The following is a 20,653-nucleotide window of genomic DNA, read 5'->3' as shown; positions in this document are numbered from 1 at the left end:
GTCCTCCCTCGACTGAGGAGCGCCCAGTCCTGGCCTCAGAGCCGGGGAGCTGCGCCCCTGTCTGGACAGGCCCACGGTGGGTGTGACATGCCTGTTCTTACCCCTCCAGGACTCTGTGCTTCCAAGCCCAACATGATCTCCTCCCTGGAACAAGGAAGAGCCCCCTGGACGGTGAGGAGAAGGGGGACGCGAGGCCGGTGCCCAGGTGAGTGTGGGGCGGGCGGGCTGCGGCCTGGCTCGCTGCCTGCACGCTGTCCCTCGGGCAGTCCTCGCGGCCACGCGTCGGTACCGCCTCCCTTCTCCATCAGACAGCCACCCGCTCCAGGGCCTCCTCTCCTGTGTCTTCCAGACATGTGGAATCATCTGTGGTTTGAAAAAAATCTTTTGCTGATCCTTTTTAAAACCCGTTTTGTAGTTTCAGGTGGACAGCATGGCTGGATTGTGTTTATTTTTGTGTGCTGCTGAGGACCGGACCAGGGCCTCACATGCCAGGCAGCGTCACCACGGAGCCCCAGCCCAGCGCTGGCTGATGCTCGCGTGGTCCGTTGTTGGACTTGATGTTGGTTAGGGTTTGGTCAGCTGGTGCTCTCAGATGCTGGGTGGCATGAGGAGGGCAGACGTGCAAGAGTGACCAGCTCCCAGGGGAGGTGCCTCTGAACACTCCTGAAGGGAGCAGCAGCTGGGGTCCATGGGTGGCAAGGGATGGCAGGACTAGGGAGTAAGAGAGCCCCAGGGCTGAGCCGGGGCGGCTCGAGTGACACTGGAGCTCAACAGAGCGTCGAGCAGGAGAGAGGGTCGTCGGGATGGGCCCGGGGTCCAGGGGGCTTCTCAATGCAGACGGGCAGTGCGCAGCTAGGTAGTTGGCTCTCAGAAGACACCTGAGTGGCTGGTCAGACGTCCCGCTTGTTGTGGTGACATCAGGCTTTTGGGACTAGGAGGGCCACCGCCGTGTCCTTCCTGCACCAGCAGTTGGTCAAGTGGACACAGCTTGGGACGTAGATTTCTTTTGGAGGCTCTATTATAATAGGAAATGGCAATAGTTTTGAAGGCAGTGAAACTCTCGTAGATCTCTGCTCAAATCTTACTTCTAAGGCGGAGTTGTGTTGAAGGCAAGCACAGGTCGCTGGCCCTGTACCCGGCGAGGCCCCAGCGGGCCGCCGCCCCCGAAAGCCAGAGGGAGATGCCTGTGAGTTCTCCGTCCTGCAGTGTCTCACCTCGTCCCCTGCGTGGACTGTGCAGGAGACGAGCTGGTCTTCCTGGCAGGCGCCTCTCCTGGTGGAGACCCGCTGCTCGTGAGGCTGGAGCTGCTCTCTTAGGAACCAACCTTGGGACCAAAGGGAGGCGTGGGGAGCTAGAGGTGGGCTTTCGTCAGACTGGAGGAAGCTGGAGCAGTCGAGCAGTCGCACGGCAGTCTCCTTTCATGGCGTCTGCCTCCTGGTTGTCTGGGTGAGCCACGTTCAGACTGGAACCTCCTCTCTCAGTTGTGCCACTGGGTGGAACCGGCCTCAGGCTTATTGGGCCAGCGCCCTGCTGAGCCGTGCCCTGCCGAGGACTCGCATCTCTCTATGGATGACGCAGCGAGCACTACTTCTTCAGCCTGTGGGTGGGAAGGCTCATATTGCACCCTTTTGTACTGTGACCTCACAAAGTTAAGCACGTTCATAGTCATTTTTTAAAAGCTTCCAAAATGACATGCCTTTTTTATGTGTGTGGTGCTGGGGATTGAACTCAGGGCCTTGTGCATGCAGGGCAAGCACTCCACCAACTGAGCCACATCCCCAGCCCAACATGCTTTTTAAAAAATGTTTTTATCATAGATGGACACAATATCTTTATTGTTTACTTTTACGTGGTGCTGAGGATCGAACCCAGTGCCTCACACGTGCAAGGCCAGCGCTGTGCCACTGAGCCCAGCCCAGCCCATGACATGCTCTTTTCAGGATCTTAATTCAGCTGTTGGGCTTGGACGCTTTCTTGGTGCTAACACGTAACGGAGGAGAGATTGGTTTTCCATCTTTCAGAAGCGAAGGCTGTGCAGAAGACCCAGGAGTCCCTTCCCGATCGCCCACGTGAGGAAGGACGAGCCCCAGCGGCAGCAGCAGCAAGGCCCGTGGGCTGTTGCCTGGAGGACTCTATTTTAGGGGAGAACTGGGGTTCTGGTGCTCTGCTTGAGACACAGCCGGTAAGTCAGGAGGTCAACTTCAGGCAGCCTTTTATGAGCAGCGCTGGGAGAGGCTTCCATCTGAGGGCAGTATTCCTGTGGGCACGCTGTCCCCTCGATGCACTTCAGAAAAGGGGGTGGCGGGGACGAGGTGAAGCCGCAGGAGAGGACGCGAGCACTCTGGGAGCAGCCGCCGCCTCTCTCCTGCTCTCACCCAGCACCTCGGCTTAACAAGGCTGTCACGGTGCCACTGAGACGACCCAGCCCCACCTGAGTGACCAAGGTCACGCTTCTAGGTACAGACTGTGCCGATCCATGGGTGGCCATGGCCATCCCATTGGGGCCACGCAAGCTTGCAGGCGTGACCTGATCAGGAGCGTGTTCACACCTTTCCAGGGCTTGGTGACCGTCACCAGCATGGCTGTGGACTTCTCCCGGCAGCCAGACCCAGCTCAGAGGACTTTCTGTAAGGATGTGCTGTGGGAGGAGCAGAGTGACCGGGAGTCTGTAGGTAAGGGCCTCCCTCTCCAGACCAGGTCTGTCTGCAGAGCCCCGCTGCACGCACAGGGGAGGGTCTTCTGAGGTGCTGCCCGGGGTCCGGCCCTGGCTGCGCGGTGCACCTCTGGCCTCCGTGCAGGGGAAGGTTGGCGCGGTCCTTTGTGCTCCAGGGGTCGTCTTGATAGCACCTCCTCCTGACCACTCCCATCCTCACCAGGGAACGAGAGCCTGAGTTTAGAGGGCCACAGTGTGACCACCCCGTCTCTCGCCCCTCACGCAGGACGGGGCGTTTCTAAGCCAGACGTGGTCTCTTTCCTGGAGCAAGAGGAGGAGCCCTGGAGGGTGCCCAGAGAGCTGGCTGCAGGCCTGTTCTCAGGTGAGTGTGGACATTGGTGTGGGGAAGTCCCTGCAGGTGAGAGTGAGCTGTCACCACAGAGTGCAGGTCCTCAGCAGGAGGCTGTAGAAGCTTTACCAAGCCTCCAGATCCGGGAGGGAGTCAGTCCTGGGCCAGAAGGATGCCCGCCACCTTTGCTCCTCCTAACAGCTCATCTCCCAGTGCCCTCTTCCTCTCGGTCAGTGGCACCTGTGTCAGCCTCGCAGCTTTGAGTGACTTTTCCTGACCTGTACGTGCTCTTGAGCATCTTTCAGGTTCACTCCTCTGTGGCCGAAGGGCCCGTTTGTCCATCACGCACCCCTTCCTGTGAGAAGCACCATCTGCAGGTGTGCCAGTGGGCCCCTCTGCCCAGCGCAGGCAGGCGACTGGAGGGAGGCAGGTGGACACTCGGGCTGAGGCTTGTGTGAGTGTGTAGGCTGAGGGAAGGGTCACTCCAGCAGGACGATGCCACAGCCCTGGAGAACCGCAGAAGCAGAGACAGCAGAGCCTGCCTGGGCCTGAGAGGCCCCTGTGTCTCAGGACGGCGGGCAGAAGTCGTGTGCCAGAAGGCAGGGGCAGCGGGTGAAGTGCAAGAAATCCCTGTCAAGCTGACGGTTTGTAGAACATGTAACCATGTTGCCTACTGGAGAAGGAGTGGCACCCGTGACCCACCCCACAGGAGGGTAGCAGGAGCCTAGACCTCTCACATGGTGGTTGCGCTCCTTTTCACACAGTGGTGGGTACCCTAGGTTCACCGTGGACGTGGACGCCCGCTGCACGCGTTAGGTTTCTCAGTTATTAAAGGGATGCTACAACGGTTTCTTTATGCACAGCTGGCGATTGCTGTACCCCTGGACAGGACTGCCTGCTAGGCGCTCAGTGTTTTGTTTTAGTGAGGTTGGCAGGGACTGGGAGTGTGGATTTAATTGCATCCTGAAGCCAGATGTGGTAATCTTGCACACACCTGTAATCCCAGCAACTCGAGGCTGGGGCAGGAGGATCCCAAGTTCAAGGCCAGTCTCAGCAACGTAGCAAGGCCTTGTCTCAAAATAAAAAATAAAAAAGTCTGTAATGTAGCTCAGTGGTAGAGCTCCCCTGGGCTCAGTCCCCAGTTCAGGAAAAAAAGAAGCATCCTCAAAATCTTGGCTATTTATTTGCCAACTCTTGCTTATTATTTGGTGAAAGATTATATAGCTTAAAATTATCATCTTATTGTGAAAGATTTGGTGCTGCCCCTAAGTTTTGTTTCCCTCTTCCTGTGTTTTCTTTTCTATGTTTACCCGCACTTTGCTGTTTGCCTGAGATGTTTTCTTCACAGTCCTGGTATTTTTTATGTATAAACATGCAAATTCATGGGCATATTGTCTCAAACTATTTTTGACAAATGGTAATAAGAATTTTAATTTTGGGCTGAGGCTGTAGTTCAGTGGAGAGCATTTGCCTAGCACCTAGGAAGCACTGGGTTCTATCCTTAGCACCACATAAAAATGAAGCGAATAAAATAAATGCATGCTGTCCATCTACAACTGAAAAAAATTTAAAAAAAAGTCTTATTTTTAATAGATCTTTTTCAGTTAGAACATATAAAATGTTTGAATTTTTATATGCATTTTTTTATTTAAATATTTTTTAGCTTAGATGGACACAATACCTTTATTTATTTATTTTATGTGGTGCTGAGGATCAAACCAGTGCTTCACACATGCTAAGCAAGTGCTCTACCACTGAGCCCCAGCCATAGCCCTGAGTTTTTACATGTTTTCTATTATGATTTCTCTGTTTCTGTCTTTATAAACTTATACACATAGTTGTGCTTCATTTTTCAATGGTTGTTTAGAAAAAAAATAATAATAAGGTGAAAAAACAAATACCCCTTTGGGCCGAGATGGAACTCATCAGCAAAGCCCTGGGTTGAGCTTCAGTTTCAAAGAGAAAAGACAACAAAAAAAGAACCCCATCAAAGATAAGAAGTAAGACAAAGGCTGGCCTGGCTCAGTGTAGAGCCCTTGCCTGGCATTGCGAGGCGTGGGTCCAGTTCTCAGCACCACATATAAATAAATAAGATAAGGGTCCGTTGACAGCTAAATATTATATATATATATATATATATATGAGATAATGGTTGTCCAGTAGTACAGCCCATGGACATCCACTACCCTTGCACTTACTGTTGAAGATGTCTGACTGTTTAGGTCTGTTCCAGTTTCCACCTAATGATGAAGAGGCTCAGTTTGCACATTCTCTTTGCTTATATGTCAGAATACCTCTTTAAGGTCCATGGGCCTCACAGACACTGCTGGACACAGGAGAGTGCCCCTTTCTGGAGATCATCACAGGCAGGGTCGGTCTGTTGCAGGCTGTTTCTGTTTGCGTTTCCTGCCCTTAGAGTTCTTCTGTTGGGTCACGTCCTTCTCTGTACGCAGTGCGGGGATGCCCGTGCTTAGGAGCAGGCAGCTCCGGCAGGCAGGCTGCGTGGTCTGGTGGTCTGCGTGGTCTGGTGGTCGCGTCTGCGGCCTGAACCCACCGTCAGGCTTCCCTGCTGGGATGCCTGCCCACCCTCTGCTTCCTGCCCCTCCTTCTCCCTGCTGACCTTTCTCTTTGTCCTCTCTTTTGCCGTGCGGGCTGCTGTTCTGTTTTATTTACCTGTTTTTATCATGGAAAAGTATGACTATGTAGCTATCCTAGCGCACACGATTGGGTGGCCTTGTGTACATTCACAGTATTTTACAACAAAACCACTGTCTAATTCCAGAGGTTTTAAAGATTGCTCTAGAAGAAAACCTCCTGTTCACTAGGTTGTCATTACCATTCCTCCTTCCCCAGTCCGTGGTGACCACTGTCTGTCTGTCCAGGGGTTCTCCGTTCTGAGTACTTCACATACAGGAACCTGTACCATGCAGCCTCTGTGTCGGGGGGCTTTCCTGGGGTGCAGCGTGTGCCAAGCAGCATTTGTTTTACAGCTGAACAACACTGCACCTTGTGGCTCTGCCACATCTGTCGGTCAGCTCACTGGCGGGCATTGGGGCTGTGTCTACCTTTTGGCTGCTATGACTAGTGGTGATTTGGACATTTGGACATTATGTTTTTATTTAAGCACCTGCTTTCAATTCTTTTTTGCTTTGTTTTAAGTGCTGGTTATTTAACCCATGATGCTCTATTACTGAGCTATGGCCCCAGCCTTTTTTTTTTTTTTTTTACTACTTAGGATTGAATGCAGGGACACTTGATCACACTTGATCACTGAACCACATCCCCACCTTTTTTTTTTGTAATTTATTTGGAGACAGGGTCTCACTGAGTTGCTTAGGGCCTCACTAAGTTGCTGAGGCTGGCTTTGAACTTGTGCTCCTCCTGCTTCCGCCTCCTGAGCTGCAGGGATTTCAGGTGTGTGCCGTTGCTCCTTGCAACCCGAGCCCTTTTCATTTTTTATTTTAAGACAGGGTCTTTCTAAATCATTTAAAGTCTCTCTACATTACTAAGGCTGGCCTTGAACTTGCAATCCTCCTGCCTCAGCCTCCTGAATCTCTGGGATTATAGGCATATGCTGCCATGCCCAACTAGACCTTTATGATACCTATGAGTTAAAAATATGTTTTCCTATTTTGTGGAATATTTTTTGTACTTCTTTTCTCTCTCTCTCTCGGTACTGGAGATTGAACCCAGAGGTGCTAAACCACTGAGCCACATTCCTAGCCCTTTTTGTGTTTTGAGACGGGTCTTGCTAAGTTGCTTAGGGTGACTTTGAACTTGTGGTCCTCCTGCCTCAGCTTCCTGAGCTGCTGGGATTAGAGGCATGCACCATTACATCTGGCTCTCTTTCACTCTTGATAGTGTTGTTGTTGTTGTTAATGGAGATTGAACCCAGAGGTGCTCTACCACTGAGCTACATCCCAGCCACCCCCCTCACTTTTCAAATTTTTATTTTGAGACAGAGTTTCACTTTAGTTGCTGAGACTAGATTTGAACTTGCAGTCCTCCTGTCTCAGCCTCCCGATGTGTAGGAATTACAGGTGTGTGCCACTGCACCAGCATCCATAGTTTTTTTTTTGTGTGTGTGTGTGTGTGTGTGTGTGCATGCGGTGGTGCTGGGGATTGAGCCCAGGGCCTCGTTCATGCCAGGCAGACACTCTAGCACTGAGCCACATCCCCAGCCCTTGGTAGTATGTTTGATGTACAGAAGTTTCTAATACTGTTAAGGTCCAGTTCACTCATTCTTTTGTTGCTTATTTTGATGTTACATAAGAAACCATCGCCAATCATGGGTCCTAGAGGTCTTGTACGATCTGTGTGGTTTGCCCATTAGAGTAGGATTTGGCGCGTGCTGTGTCAGTATTTGTACTGGGTGTGAGGGAAAGGTCTTTAGTCCTATTCTGGCTCCTCTTCTCCACCTCCCTCCCTCCCTCCCTTTCTTCCATGCTGGAGCCTCAGCTCGGGGCAAGTGCTGTACCGCTGAGCCACAGCCCAGCCCTCAACTCGTTCTTCCCCAGGGGTGGGTCTCAGAACCCTTGAAAAGCAGTTGCCTCCAGAGAAGGCATGAAGTGTTCGGCAAGTACGTGAAGAGTGCTCAGAGTCCCTCAGGGAGACGCTGACCAGGACCAGCGCCGTATCAAGACACGGACGTTGGGCTGTTAGGTAAAGAGATGGTGGGACCTTGAACGCTCTGGTGGGACTGCAGGATGGTGTAGTGAGGAACTGTATGGCGATTCCTCGTGATATCACAGACAGGAGTACGTCGGACTCAGCCAGCTGACTTCTGGGGGTCTGTCCAAAAGGACTGAAGTCAGGATCTCAAAGAGACAGTAGTCCTCTTACATGAATTCACACTGCAGCACCATTCATATACCAACATGTGGAAAACACGTCGTGTCCAACGGGGAGAAACAAGGAAATGTGGTGGATGCCCACAATGAGACACACTCTGTTTCCACAGAAAGGAAACCCTGCAGGAGTGACAGCACGGCTGGCTGCGAGGACATGGGAATGCTTGCTCAGAGACACAGCATTTAAATAGTCCAGTGAACAAAATCCGAGAGTAGAATGGTAATTGGTGGTGGCTGGGGGCAGGCAGAAATGAGGAGTTAGAATGAATGGGCATCAGGATTCAACTGGAGCATAAAGAAGCAAGATGAATATAGGTCCTAGAGATCTGCTTCATACAGCACTTCACTTACAGTGACCACGAGTATCCTGCACACTTGAAATTTTTCTCAGAAGGTCAATTTTAAGTGTTCTTTCCATGATAAAATGGAATAAAGAAAAATAGTTAGAATAATAATCATAATTCTATTAGGAAACCAGTTGGCTTGGTTGTATGGGTGTACTTCTGAGGTCTCAGTTCTGTTCCATGGATCTGTGTCTGTCGTTAGGCCAGTACCTCACTGGCTTGGATACCTCGCTCTGCATCAGGTGCTGGTGGTGGTGGTTGTCAAGGCTGTAGGTGGACTCAGTACCTTTACTTATTTACATGGTGCAAAGGGTTGAACCCAGTGCCCCACGCAGGCGAGGGACGCACTGTACACTGGAGCCACAGCCCGCCCTGTAGTAGGCTCTGAGGTCAGGAATTGTACTCCTTCACTCTGTTCTCTTCCAAGGTTGTTTTTGGCTATTAAGGGCCCTTGCAACTCTACTTGAATTTTAGGGTTAGCTTTCCCACATGTGCACAAAGAGGACTGGCATTTTGCTAGGGATTGTACTGGATCTTTCGATTACTTCAGGGACTGTTACATTTTACCTTTGTTGATCTTCTTACCATGAATGTGTGATATCTATTTAGGTTTTCTTTGATTTCATCCAGCAACATTTTGTAGTTTTCAACACATAATTTTACACTTCCTTAGCTAAATTTACTTCTCAGTATTCTATTTTTTAAATGACATTTTTCATGAAATTGTTTTTATAATTTCCTTTTTGAATTCTTGAGTATATAGAAATAGAACCGATTTTTGTGTATTTATCTTTTTTTCTGAATTCACTCTTCTGCAGTTTCCCCAGATTCATTAGCCGAATGCTTCTTCATGGATTCCTTAGGGTCCTGTACACATGGGCTGGGGTCAGAAGTGTTCCCCTCCTTCCTTTCTCACTCAGATGCCTTCTTTTTCTCGCCCATCTGACTGCAGCACCCAGGGCAGTGCTCAGTGAGTGGGGAGGGCAGCATCTGTTCTGTCCTGATCTGAGGCAGAACCTGCAGGCATTCAGCATGAGGAAGAAGTCTTTTTCCAAACATTTGGTGCTCTGCATCAGTTCCCTCAAGACCAATTTCATCTATATTTTTTGGGGGGAAAATAATTATGCTTTCACAAAATTCTTGTAGAAGCTGGGTGACTTAGTGAAAAGATGTCAGGCACACTCTGTCTTCCCCATGAGTCAGAATGGGCTTGCTCAATAGTGCATATGAGTGTAATTAAATATAATATTAGTATTTGGTATTACTATAAAACAGTCTTTTCAAAAAAGAAATTAACATCTCAATAGATGCAAGAAAAGCATTTGACAAAATCAATATTCTTTCATAAAAACTCTCAACAAATGAGATCTACCTCAACAAAATCAAAGCTGTTGTGACAACCCACAGCTTACACTGTTGTCAGTGCAGGAGTGGGACACTTGTCCCTGAAGGCCAGGAACAAGACTAGGCTGCCCACTCTCACTTCACACGGCACTGGACGTCCTAGCCAGACTGTGAGTCAAGAAAAGGAGTACGTGGCTGTGAGTTTAAAGAAGTTCATGTCTCCGTCGCAGATGACATGCCCCTGTACGTAGGAAACTCTAAGGTCCCTGCACACGGCAGAAGCCGGCCAGACCCGATCTGAGCAAAAGAAGCAGGATATACAACCGACGTGGAAAATAGTGACAATCCTATAGACAGACAGTGAACGCCTGAAGAAGAATTCAAGAGAAAACCCCACTTACAATAGTGACCAAAAAAGGAAGTGGAACACTTGGGGACAAATTCAGGCCAAGAGGTGAAAGGTGTGTATGCTGAAAACTGTGAACCACCAGTGAGGGGGCTTGACAAAGGTGGTCTGGACGGGAAAGCCACCCCAGGCCTAGGCTGGCCGGATGGGGTGCCCAATGTCACCGTGTTCAAGGTGCTCTTAGACTCAAGTGTGGCCTAATCCAAACTCCAAAGGCATTTTACTAAAAATAGGAAAAGCAACTGAAAATTCATATGGAACCCCCAAAGACCCCAAGTAGCTAAAATATAAGGCTAAAGGCATCCTATTTCCTGATTTTAAATTCTGTTACAAAGCTATGATAGTCAAAATGGCATGGTCTTGGAATTAAAGCACATAAGGCACATAGACCAAAGGAGCAAAAAGAGACCCCAGAAATAGACCCATGCCTATAAGGTCGACCAGCCTTTGACAGAGGCCAAGAATATACAGAAACCGAAGTATAATGTTTCCAATATATAGTTTTTGGAAAACTGAATGTCACATGCAAAAAGAGAAATAGATAAGAGAGTCAGGTGCAGGGCATGCCCGTGATCCCAGTGACCCAGGAGCCTGAGGGGTTTCAGTTTTGAGGCCAGCCTCGTCAACTTAGCAAGACCCTGTCTCCAGATAAAAAGGGCTGGGGATGTAGCTCACTGGTCACACCCCTGGGTCCAGTCACCAGTGTCCAGAAGTGAATGAATAAAACAAGGGGCTGGAGACGGTGCCTCTTGGTCGAATGTCCTTTGGTTCAACATGCAGAACTGAGAGGAGGAGAAAGAGATCAGGTCCTGACACCAGGTGTAGAAATCAGTTCCAACATGAGATCCATGCGCCAGCTAGAACAGGCAAAAGGCACCTTGACATCCGTCTTGGCATGACTCTCTGGAGGTGACACTGAAGTGCAGGTGACAGAAGCAGGAATAAGTGGGGTCTCATGAGACTGACACTCCAGCACAGAAAGAAGCGAGGAACCAAGAGGAAGGACTGTGTTCAAAATGGGAGGAGGGTTCAGACTCGGGAGAGGAGCTGAGAGTGACCGACTGCCGGGGACGGGGACGGGGAGGCGGGAGGTGTCGGTCTGGGTGTGCAGACTGCAGTGCAGTGGGAGCCACCCCAGAGGCCCGGTGGACGTGCCAGTGGTGACTGTGATGAGTGACAACGGACGCGGGAGAGTCACCAGGAAGATGGTCTGGAGCGTTCGCACACACACACAGTAAGTGCGTGAGGTGACGCGTGCTCGTTGACTGCTGTGGCAGTCATGCCGCAGTGTACAGGTGTGTCAGAACACACCACATATCTTAAGTATGCACATTTGTCAACTACACCTCAAAAAATCTGGAAAAAAGTTTCTTATTAAAAAGTGGCATTGCAAGCACCATTAAAAAACGACCAGGGATGTGAGGTTTCTCCTTCCTTTCTTTTTCTCCTGGCTTGTAGACAGCACAAAAGTGTGCAGTGACGGCTGAGTTTGAGCAATCCATTGCAAATGTGTCTGTGTCCAAATACACTGAATAAAATAAGGCTAATAAAGACACGTTTTCTACTTATAGAGAAATAACGGGACTTCCAAATAATCCTAATGATTGCCGTAGAAAAAGGGTCTTTTGTGTGCTTTTGCATGTTCCTTTGGACACATTAGTGATGTGGTAGTGTGATGCTGAATAACCACTACGTGGCGTCCAAAGCAGGTAGACAGTTGCGACTGAGAGGGAGGTCAAGGCAGGAACATCCAGCCTCTCACTGCCTCTTCTCTGCCGTGCGACTGGCTCAGGCGTACTTAACTATTTTGAACTTGCCTCCTGGTCCCTGTGTGACTTCAGTCTGGAGTGTCACATATTTGCAGACTGCATGTCTAAATATAATGGCTTTAGAGCTGCAGAATTTGTGTTTTGTTCGCCAATTAGTGAATTAGTTCACCAATTTTCCTTTTACCTGAGTTCTCTTTTCTTGCACTTGAGAAAGAATAATTGTTTTCTTGATTTATTTCAGGCCAGCAATCTGTTCATGAGACCCAAGAATTATTTCCAAAACAGGACTTATGTGCTGATGGAGTAATAGACCGAACTTCAAGTGCCAAACTTGAGGGTTCCACTTTCAGAGAAAATTGGGCTTCTGAGTGTGTGTGTGAAGGGAAGCTGGCACATCACGAGACAGTCACTCATGACCAAGCCCCCCCAAAGGAGAGAGAGCATTTGTATAACAAACCTAGAAGATGGTTCCACTTGAATAGTTCAGAAGAGAGAGTCCATAGTTGTGATTCAGGTAAAGGTTTTCAGAAAACTTCAGTGGTAATAAAACAAGCAGGAATCTATGCAGGAAAAAAACTGTTCAAATGTAATGAATGTAAGAAAACTTTTACTCAGAGCTCATCCCTTACTGTTCATCAGAGAATTCATACTGGAGAGAAGCCCTATAAGTGTAGCGAGTGTGGGAAGGCCTTCAGTGACGGTTCCTCCTTTGCACGACACCAGCGGTGTCACACGGGCAGGAGGCCCTATGAGTGCACCGAGTGTGGGAAGGCCTTCATACAGAACACGTCCCTCATCCGCCACTGGAGGTACTACCACACCGGGGAGAAGCCCTTCGACTGCGCCGACTGCGGGAAGGCCTTCAGTGATCATATAGGGCTGAACCAGCACAGGAGGATCCACACCGGAGAGAAGCCCTACACATGTGACGTGTGTCACAAGTCCTTCAGGTACGGCTCTTCCCTCACTGTGCACCAGAGGATCCATACTGGAGAAAAGCCGTACGAGTGTGACGTCTGCAGAAAAGCCTTCAGCCATCACGCATCCCTCACGCAGCATCAGAGAGTGCATTCTGGGGAGAAGCCTTTCAAGTGCAAAGAATGTGGGAAAGCCTTTAGGCAGAACATCCACCTGGCCAGTCACCTGCGGATCCACACTGGAGAGAAGCCCTTCGAATGTGGCGAGTGCGGGAAGTCCTTCAGCATCAGCTCCCAGCTCGCCACTCACCAGAGGATCCACACGGGGGAGAAGCCCTACGAGTGCCAGGTGTGTGGCAAGGCCTTCACCCAGAAGGCCCACCTGGCGCAGCACCAGAAGACCCACACGGGGGAGCGGCCCTACGAGTGCAAGGAGTGCGGCAAGGCCTTCAGCCAGACCACCCACCTGGCGCAGCACCAGCGCGTGCACACCGGGGAGAAGCCCTACAAGTGCGTGGAGTGCGGGAAGGCCTTTGGGGACAACTCCTCCTGCACCCAGCACCAGAGGCTCCACACTGGCCAGAGGCCTTACGAGTGCCTGGAGTGTGGCAAGGCCTTCAAGACCAAGTCCTCCCTCATTTGTCACCGCAGAAGTCACACCGGGGAGAAGCCTTACGAGTGCAGTGCGTGCGGCAAGGCTTTCAGCCACCGGCAGTCCCTCAGCGTCCATCAGAGGATTCACTCTGGGAAGAAACCCTACGAGTGCAAGGAGTGCAGGAAAACCTTCATCCAAATCGGGCACTTGAACCAGCACAAGAGAGTTCACTCTGGAGAGAGGCCCTACGGCTGCAGGAAGAGCAGGAGAGGCTTCAGGCCCACGGCACACTGTGCCCACCCTCCGCGGGGCCACTCTGCAGAGTCCTCCACGACCAGTCCTGTGGACCTCTTCCCCAGATTCCTCTGGAGTCCGTCTTCACTGCCATCGCCGTAGTCTCAGGGTATCATTTCAGCTGCGTCATTTCACTTAAAAACTCATCTGTCTGCCCTTTGTTTTTGTCCCTTATAAGTTCATTCTTCAAAGTCAGACTGATTTTTAAGTGAAAATGTAATTAATTCATTTGTATAAAGCTTGTATTGCGATCCTCTCAATGATTAATGCATAAGATGTGCTGCACAGTGCTGGTCCATACCAAGCATTCAGTAAACTTGCTCCTTTTCTTTTCTTGTGGTAATGAACCCAGGGTGCTTTACCACTGAGCGCATCTACAACCCTTCTTAGTTTTTGGTAGGTTTTCACTAAGTTGTTGAGGGTGGCCCTGGACATTGAAATGTGACTGTAGGGGCTGGGGATGTAGCTCAGTGGTTGAGTCCTTCCCCAGCAGGCGTGAGGCCCCGGGTTTGATCCCTAGCACCAGAGGGAGGGAAAAAAGAATAAGAAAAAGTTATGGTAGTCATCTCTAGTTAAAATGATGCAGTGGGATGAAGGGAGAAGCCGATCGTGGGTCAGGAGTGGAGCTCTGCAGATAGCTAATGAAATCTGCCTGTGTTCCTTTAAAATTTGATTCCATGATGCTGACAAGTATTGTGACATTCCCTTTGATCTACACGAATGTAAGGTGATCTGAGCTTTTTGGTGACAAAATCCAAGTTTATGTTTCACAACAGTCTTTGATAGTGTAGAGAACATGAATGAATAGGCCATTTGGAACAAATGAATTAAATAGAAAATGCAAGATTGATATGCAGAGTTAAAACTATTAATGCATTACTCAAGTATGAGAAAGTCGGCAGGATTTCATCTATTTAAAGTCACTTGGTTTGTGAATGAACTCTGTTAAACATTTAAGGTACCATTAACTCTGGATAAACCAATCTAGTAGCAAGAGTCAGCAATCCATGACTTGTGCCCACGGTCTCGCTGGTGATTTTTGTATTGCCCATGATCTAAAATTTTAAAACATATTCATAAGTGGTTCAAAAATGAAAATGTTTTCAACATGATCATTATGTTAAATTTCAGTGTCTGTAAATAAAGTCGTGTTTGCACATAGCCACCCTCGTTCATTCACACGTTGTTACAACAGCATAGTTGAGTAGCCCTAACAAAGACCATCTGGTTTGCAGACCCTAAGAAATCTGCTGCGTGAACCTTTGCAGAAAAATTTGGTGATCCCTGCTGTACAGATTGCTGAGGAATCTTTGGCTCATGGGCAAAATCCTGTCTGCAGCCTGTGTAAATAGTCTTACCAAACAGTGACCATACTCATTTGTTCACCTACTTTCTCTGGCTGCTTTTACAACAGAGGCAGACGTTGAGTAGCTGCAACACTGATGATAGTTACTGTTTTTTTGTTTTGTTTTGTTTTTTGTCGGGGGGATTGAACCCAGGGCACTTTAGCAATGAGCTACATCCCCAGTCTTTTTGAGACAGGGCCTTGATAAGTTGCCCAGGCTGGCCTCAAACCTGTGATCCTTCTGTCATAGCCTCCCAAGTTGCTGGGATCACAGACATGCAGCACCACGCCCACCACATTGACCATTCTTTTATAGAACGTTTACTGACCACTGCTCTGGAGTGGAGGAAAATTTACAAAATTATCAAATTTTGTAAGGTAATATGACTTTTACATCAGAAATTTAAAGACTGACTATAAAACAGTTTATGAAGAGATGAATTACTAAATGATAATGAAAAATAGAACATGTCAATAAAAAGGAAAAATAGATGAAATATTCAATTCTACTTAAATGATTGTAAATTATATATCCCAAATGGAATTCCAGTAGATATGTTTACTATAATGATTGTTGATGGTTGTCCTGAAATAACACAAGGAAGCACAACTAGGCAAGAAAAACCAAGATATACTTGCAAGAGTTTTCTTTGCGTATGAAATTTAGTATGTGATACTGGTATGTTGATATTGGCTGAATAGTTTTCTTTACATATGAGATTTGGTAGGTGATGCTGCCATAAAACTCTGTGTCAGAGGCATACATGAAAGGGTACGTTCAGTATGTAGGACATACAGTCTTTAAGATAAATGTGAAAGAGTTGTATTTAGATCTCTGTAAGGTCATTGTCACAGGGAGACAGAAGATGCCTTCCCCAAGAAGGCTTACTCCTTAAGATAAATGTGAGGCAGTAGTACTTAACATCTCTCATATGAAATCATATGTAGGAGGAACCAAAAAGAAATGCACATCTTCACCAAGTAGGGCATATAGATCTAGAAGGCACACAGGAAGAGGACCCTTCACCATGTAGGACACGCAGTCCTGGAAGACACACAGGAAGAGGACCCTTCACCAAGTAGGACACACAGTCCTGGAAGACACACAGGAAGAGGACCCTTCATCATGTAGGACACACAGTCCTGGAAGACACAGGAAGAGGACCCTTCACCAAGTAGGACGCGTAGTCCTGGAAGACACAGGAAGAGGACCCTTCACCAAGTAGGACGCAGAGTCCTAGAAGACACACAGGAAGAGGACTCTTCACCAAGTAGGACGCAGAGTCCTAGAAGACACACAGGAAGAGGACCCTTCACCAAGTAGGATGCGTAGTCCTGGAAGACACAGGAAGAGGACTCTTCACCATGTAGGACGCGTAGTCCTGGAAGACACAGGAAGAGGACTCTTCACCAAGTAGGACATGTAGTCCTGGAAGACACAGGAAGAGGACCCTTCACCAAGTAGGACATGTAGTCCTGGAAGACACAGGAAGAGAACGCCTTCACCATGTAGGACGCACAGTCCTGGAAGACACAGGAAGAGGACCCTTCACCATGTAGGACGCACAGTCCTGGAAGACACAGAAAGAGGACCCTTCACCATGTAGGACGCACAGTCCTGGAAGACACAGGAAGAGGACCCTTCACCATGTAGGATGCGTAGTCCTGGAAGACATACAGGAAAGAGGACCCTTCAACAAGTAGGATGCGTAGTCCTGGAAGACATACAGGAAAGAGGATGTCTTCACAGGTCATCCTAGAAGCTGTAAAGGAAAAGAATAGTTGACTTGTGCAATGATTTAGAACTCCATCATGGTGAAAGTCACCAGAAACATATAAAAAACAAACGACAGAAAATGTACACAATTCATTAAAAAATATGCCACTTAGGAAAAATACCATTAAATATGAAAAGTCACGGGGGATCTTTATGGCACATACCAGAATGTATGTCACAGCTGCTACATTCAAGTGAATTAAGAAACTTTGTGATGCTCTTCCCTCATTAAACAGGGAATAATTAAAAATTATGAAAATAATTTTTCTTGACTCTTGGATTAAAATCTAAAGTTTGAATGACATCCCATCCTGGTGTCAGTATGTGAAAACAGGTCCTGTTTGTCACTAGCAGTGTAAATCTGTATTTTGCCTTTTAGACGGCAATGTGGCATGACCTATCCACATTGTAAGTGTGTGCTTCTTTTGAGAGTCATTCCAGGTCTAGGAACTTTGTCTCATTGGAATACATGTAATGTTTATTGCAGAATCTTAAAAATCATGACAATAGGATTTCTGTGTCCTGGGGGGGCATATTGATTAAGTTGATATTTAATATAATACTGAAGTTTACAGTTGGTAGGAAGGGTTTAAGCTCCATGTACACTTCTGTAAAGAGCTGTCCCCAGTTACTACATGAAATGTCATTTGGAGAACCTCACATATGTACTGATCTTATAGTCAGAGCCAACAGGGATATCGAGCACACAGATACATGTGAGCATGTATGTGTGCACATACCACGTTCAGTTACATGCTGGTCTGTTTTTTCTTCAACACATTTTTTTTCCTAGCTTTTTCCTTTTTGGTACTGGAAATTTAATCCATGGAAGCTTTCGCACTGAACTATGATGTTTCCAGCCCTTTTGTTTTGAGACAAGGTCTCCCTAAGTTGTTGAGGCTGGCCTGGAACTTGGGTCCTCAGCCTCCCCGCAGGCTTTTCCGAGGCCTCCTCCTCTTCAGTGTTCCTGTTCTGGTGAGCGGCAGTCACACACACCTGCGGCCAAGCCAACCAGACGTCTCATTGTTTCACTGGAGAAGGGACGGAGCGGGGCCAGCATGACTCCTCATGAACTGCCGGTCCACAGGAGTGCCTGCCATCAGCCAGGAGTTAAGGCCACTGGCTCGGACGCCCACTGTGCCAGCTCTTACTGTGTAGGGTCACTCCTGGGCTGCAAGGGCTTGGACTCAGGCACCCATTGGCAGCACCTGAAGGTCCCTGCATTTGTCACTGGGGCCCTGCCTTCTCACACCCTGGTTTTTTACTTCTTTAAATCTTTAAGCCATTTGTATTTTTCTAATATTTAATTTCTAACTTTACATTAAATTCAGGTTCTATTGTTCTCAAAGAAAGCTAGATAATACAGAAGCTGATAATAGAGAATGATTATCAGGCTATAAAGAAGCAGAGTGTAGATCAAGAGACAGAAATTGGTCCTGAACTTGTGATCCTCCTGTCTCAGCCCTGAGTAGCTAGAATACAAGTGCATGCCATTGTGCCCAGCTGCATCCCCAGGCCTTTGTGTTTTGAGACAGGGTCTTGCTAAGTCACTGAGGGTCTCACTAAGTTGCCCAGCTGGTCTTGAACTTGCGATCCTTCAGTCTCTCTGTCTCCTTAGTCCCCGGGATTCATGCATGTGCTACCATGCATGAGTGGGAAAGGATATTTCTTACATAGCAGGATCATAAGTTCATTGTGCATTAGGGACTGAAAGGCACCTACCCAAAACTGAAAGTGATGTGAGGGATGCTACTTCCAAAATTGTTGTGATAACTTGTTTTATAATGAAATCATATAATTAAAAGTCACAGCTCAAGGCTGCTTGAAATTCTGACCATAAGAAACTGAAGCCAGACCTTTATGTCTATGCTGGGAAACATCTCTGTTTCCAACCATGGCTTCCCTCTGAAAACCAGACCCGTCAGCAGGTGCCTTTGGCTGCTGAGCTATGATGATGGATTCCCAGTGCCATCTCCATGATGTCATGCAATAAGGCTATCAAGAACGACTTCAGGGGCTGGGGTGTAGCTCAGTGGCAGAGTGCTCACCTAGCATGTGTGGGGCCCTGGGTTCCATCCTCAGCACCACACAAAGATAAGTAAGTAAAGGTATTATGTCCATCTACAACTAAAAGGTATTAAAAAAAATGACTCAAGGATCTTAGAAAACTGTGACCCTCCCCATCCTTAAGAAACCTACTAGTTAATTCTTACCTTCTCCCGTTTTGACTGAAAACTTAATTGTCCCTCAACAATATTGCTGGGATGGTAGCCCAAAACCAGAATTCAATATGACCTATAATGTAGAATACAGAAAAACATTAATATCCAGATATATCTACTATCCTTATTTACTATCCTTTACCAGTCATATCATCAGAAATGTAGGATCATTTCTCAAAGTGTATTTAAAGTTATAAATTACTCTGCACAATATCAGGGACCTGAGGGACTTGAAGGCTTTACCAGGCTGGAGGGACCATGTCAGCCCTGAATGTCAGTTGCAGCGAGGCCAGCAGCCTCCCCGTCCATCCTGGGGCTGAGGAGCACCAGCATGTGAGGCACGGTCTCCTCCTCGGACATGGAGTCTCCCCTTCCTGTGAGACGCTGCTTTTGAGTCAGCAGCTGGATGACAGGGTGGCAGGTAACTGCAAGAAGATGGTGGAGTGGTCATGATAAATCTGGTATTTGCCCTCCACTGAGCATGTGTGAGGCACTGGGTTCCAACCCAGCAGGAGAACACAACTACTCCAGGGCAGGGCACTCGGTCTCACCTGTGCTCAGGAGTCACTGGCCGGGAGCTTGGCACTTGGGGAGGGCTTGTGGAGCAGTCCTTACTGGAGGGTACCTGACACCAGATGCATGGAGGTCCCCAGGTCACAGGTGGGTTTTGCTAAGGGTATCTATGATGTGACTAGAGGATCACAAGTCTGTGCTTCCTTTTCTGTTGTCCGGAGTTGGCTCTGGGTTGTGACTGCCTGGCATATCCTGTTCCCTGCCCACACTTGCTTCTAGGTGTGGCTATAAACTTTCTTTCCTGGGAATAGAAGTGACATGTTAGTTGGGACCTGGTTACTGAAGACAGGAATGTTCTGTCCCACTGGGAGAACAATCTATCTTATATAATGACAAAGCTGAAAGATGGGAGACCTCCGGGTCTCTAAACCAAAATTTGGAGGAGAGCGGTTGCTCACCTAAGACCACCAGCAATGGATTATTATGAGAAAAAACTTATATTGTGGTAAGGTATTGATATTTGGGCTTCAATTGTAATAGAAGTTACTGTAATTCTAATCAATATGGTGTTTGACAACTGACTTTCTATTTTAATTCACCAGGTCATAGAAGAAGAGCTGTGACGGTGTTATCTACTGTTCCTAAAAGAGATTACCTCTGAGTGGCTCAGAGAGACAGCTGTTGACCATCCCAGTTCTCCCCCTAGGGAATCCAGGCAGAGATGAGCTGGGAACCTCGAGTCCCGGGTCTTTTCCAAAGCTGTGGTCATGCTGTCGGCCAGGGACCCAGTTATCTGAAGGCTTCATTAGAGGAGAATCGGCTTCCAAACTCCCTAACTGTTGGCGGGCCTCAGTTCCCTCTGGCTTTGGGTTGGACGGTTCCTTTCCATGTGCGACCCTTTACAGGGCAGCTCCTAACATGGTAAATGGTGTCCTTGCAAGAGATGGGCAGGAGGAGAGGTGGGCAGGAGGAGGGGGCCCCGATGTAAGCTGGGGTCTTTCTGAACTCTGGATCAGAGGGGCAACCCCTCACCTCTGCATCTGCTGCCTGGATGGAAAGGAATGCCCAGTGCAGGGGGAGGGCGGCCCAGCGGTGTGACCGGTGTGACCATCGGGCGGCAGCGATGGTTGGGAACCCAGGGCGCGCAGCCCGGCGCGTCCTGCGGGCCGGAGCTACCCTCGCCGCGGCCTCAGGTCAGGCTGAGGGCGGTGTCCTCGGGTCGACCTCTCGGCCAGCTCGGCCGAGCCGTGGCCAGGCAGAGGTCGGGGACGCCGG

The 20,653-nt window shown here is 48.5% G+C and overlaps 1 protein-coding gene and 1 long non-coding RNA gene across 8 annotated transcripts in view; one reads left to right on the top strand and one right to left on the bottom strand.

Moving 5' to 3' along the window:
• Zfp28 (ZFP28 zinc finger protein) overlaps positions 1-20,653 on the top strand; it is a 39,749-nt gene that overhangs the window by 6,511 nt on the left and 12,585 nt on the right. Inside the window, exons 3-7 of one of the 2 annotated variants that reach the window (XM_048791509.1) lie at positions 110-205; positions 2,022-2,194; positions 2,558-2,672; positions 2,877-3,035; positions 11,957-13,452. In XM_048791509.1, the coding sequence (XP_048647466.1) occupies positions 110-205; positions 2,022-2,194; positions 2,558-2,672; positions 2,877-3,035; positions 11,957-13,452 (2,039 nt within the window). Of the gene's footprint in view, positions 1-109; positions 206-2,021; positions 2,195-2,557; positions 2,673-2,876; positions 3,036-11,956; positions 14,683-20,653 lie in introns of those variants that run through there. The other variant, XM_048791508.1, reaches the window with a different exon arrangement.
• Positions 17,101-20,647, bottom strand: LOC107158979. 6 transcript variants are annotated; one of them, XR_007343257.1, is made up of 3 exons: positions 19,417-20,647; positions 18,857-19,290; positions 17,101-18,770 (listed from the first exon to the last, which is right to left on the bottom strand). It is a non-coding gene; the product is annotated as an uncharacterized LOC107158979 (long non-coding RNA). The 6 variants fall into 6 exon arrangements; XR_007343253.1 differs by having other exon boundaries at positions 17,101-18,938; positions 19,109-19,290; XR_007343256.1 differs by having other exon boundaries at positions 17,101-19,290; positions 19,417-19,490; positions 20,411-20,647.

The sequence above is a fragment of the Marmota marmota genome, unplaced genomic scaffold, assembly GCF_001458135.2.
Source record: "Marmota marmota marmota unplaced genomic scaffold, marMar, whole genome shotgun sequence".
Taxonomy (NCBI): Eukaryota; Metazoa; Chordata; class Mammalia; order Rodentia; family Sciuridae; genus Marmota; species Marmota marmota.
Note: the sequence above shows the minus strand (reverse complement) of the source record. Positions and strands in the feature narration are given on the sequence as shown.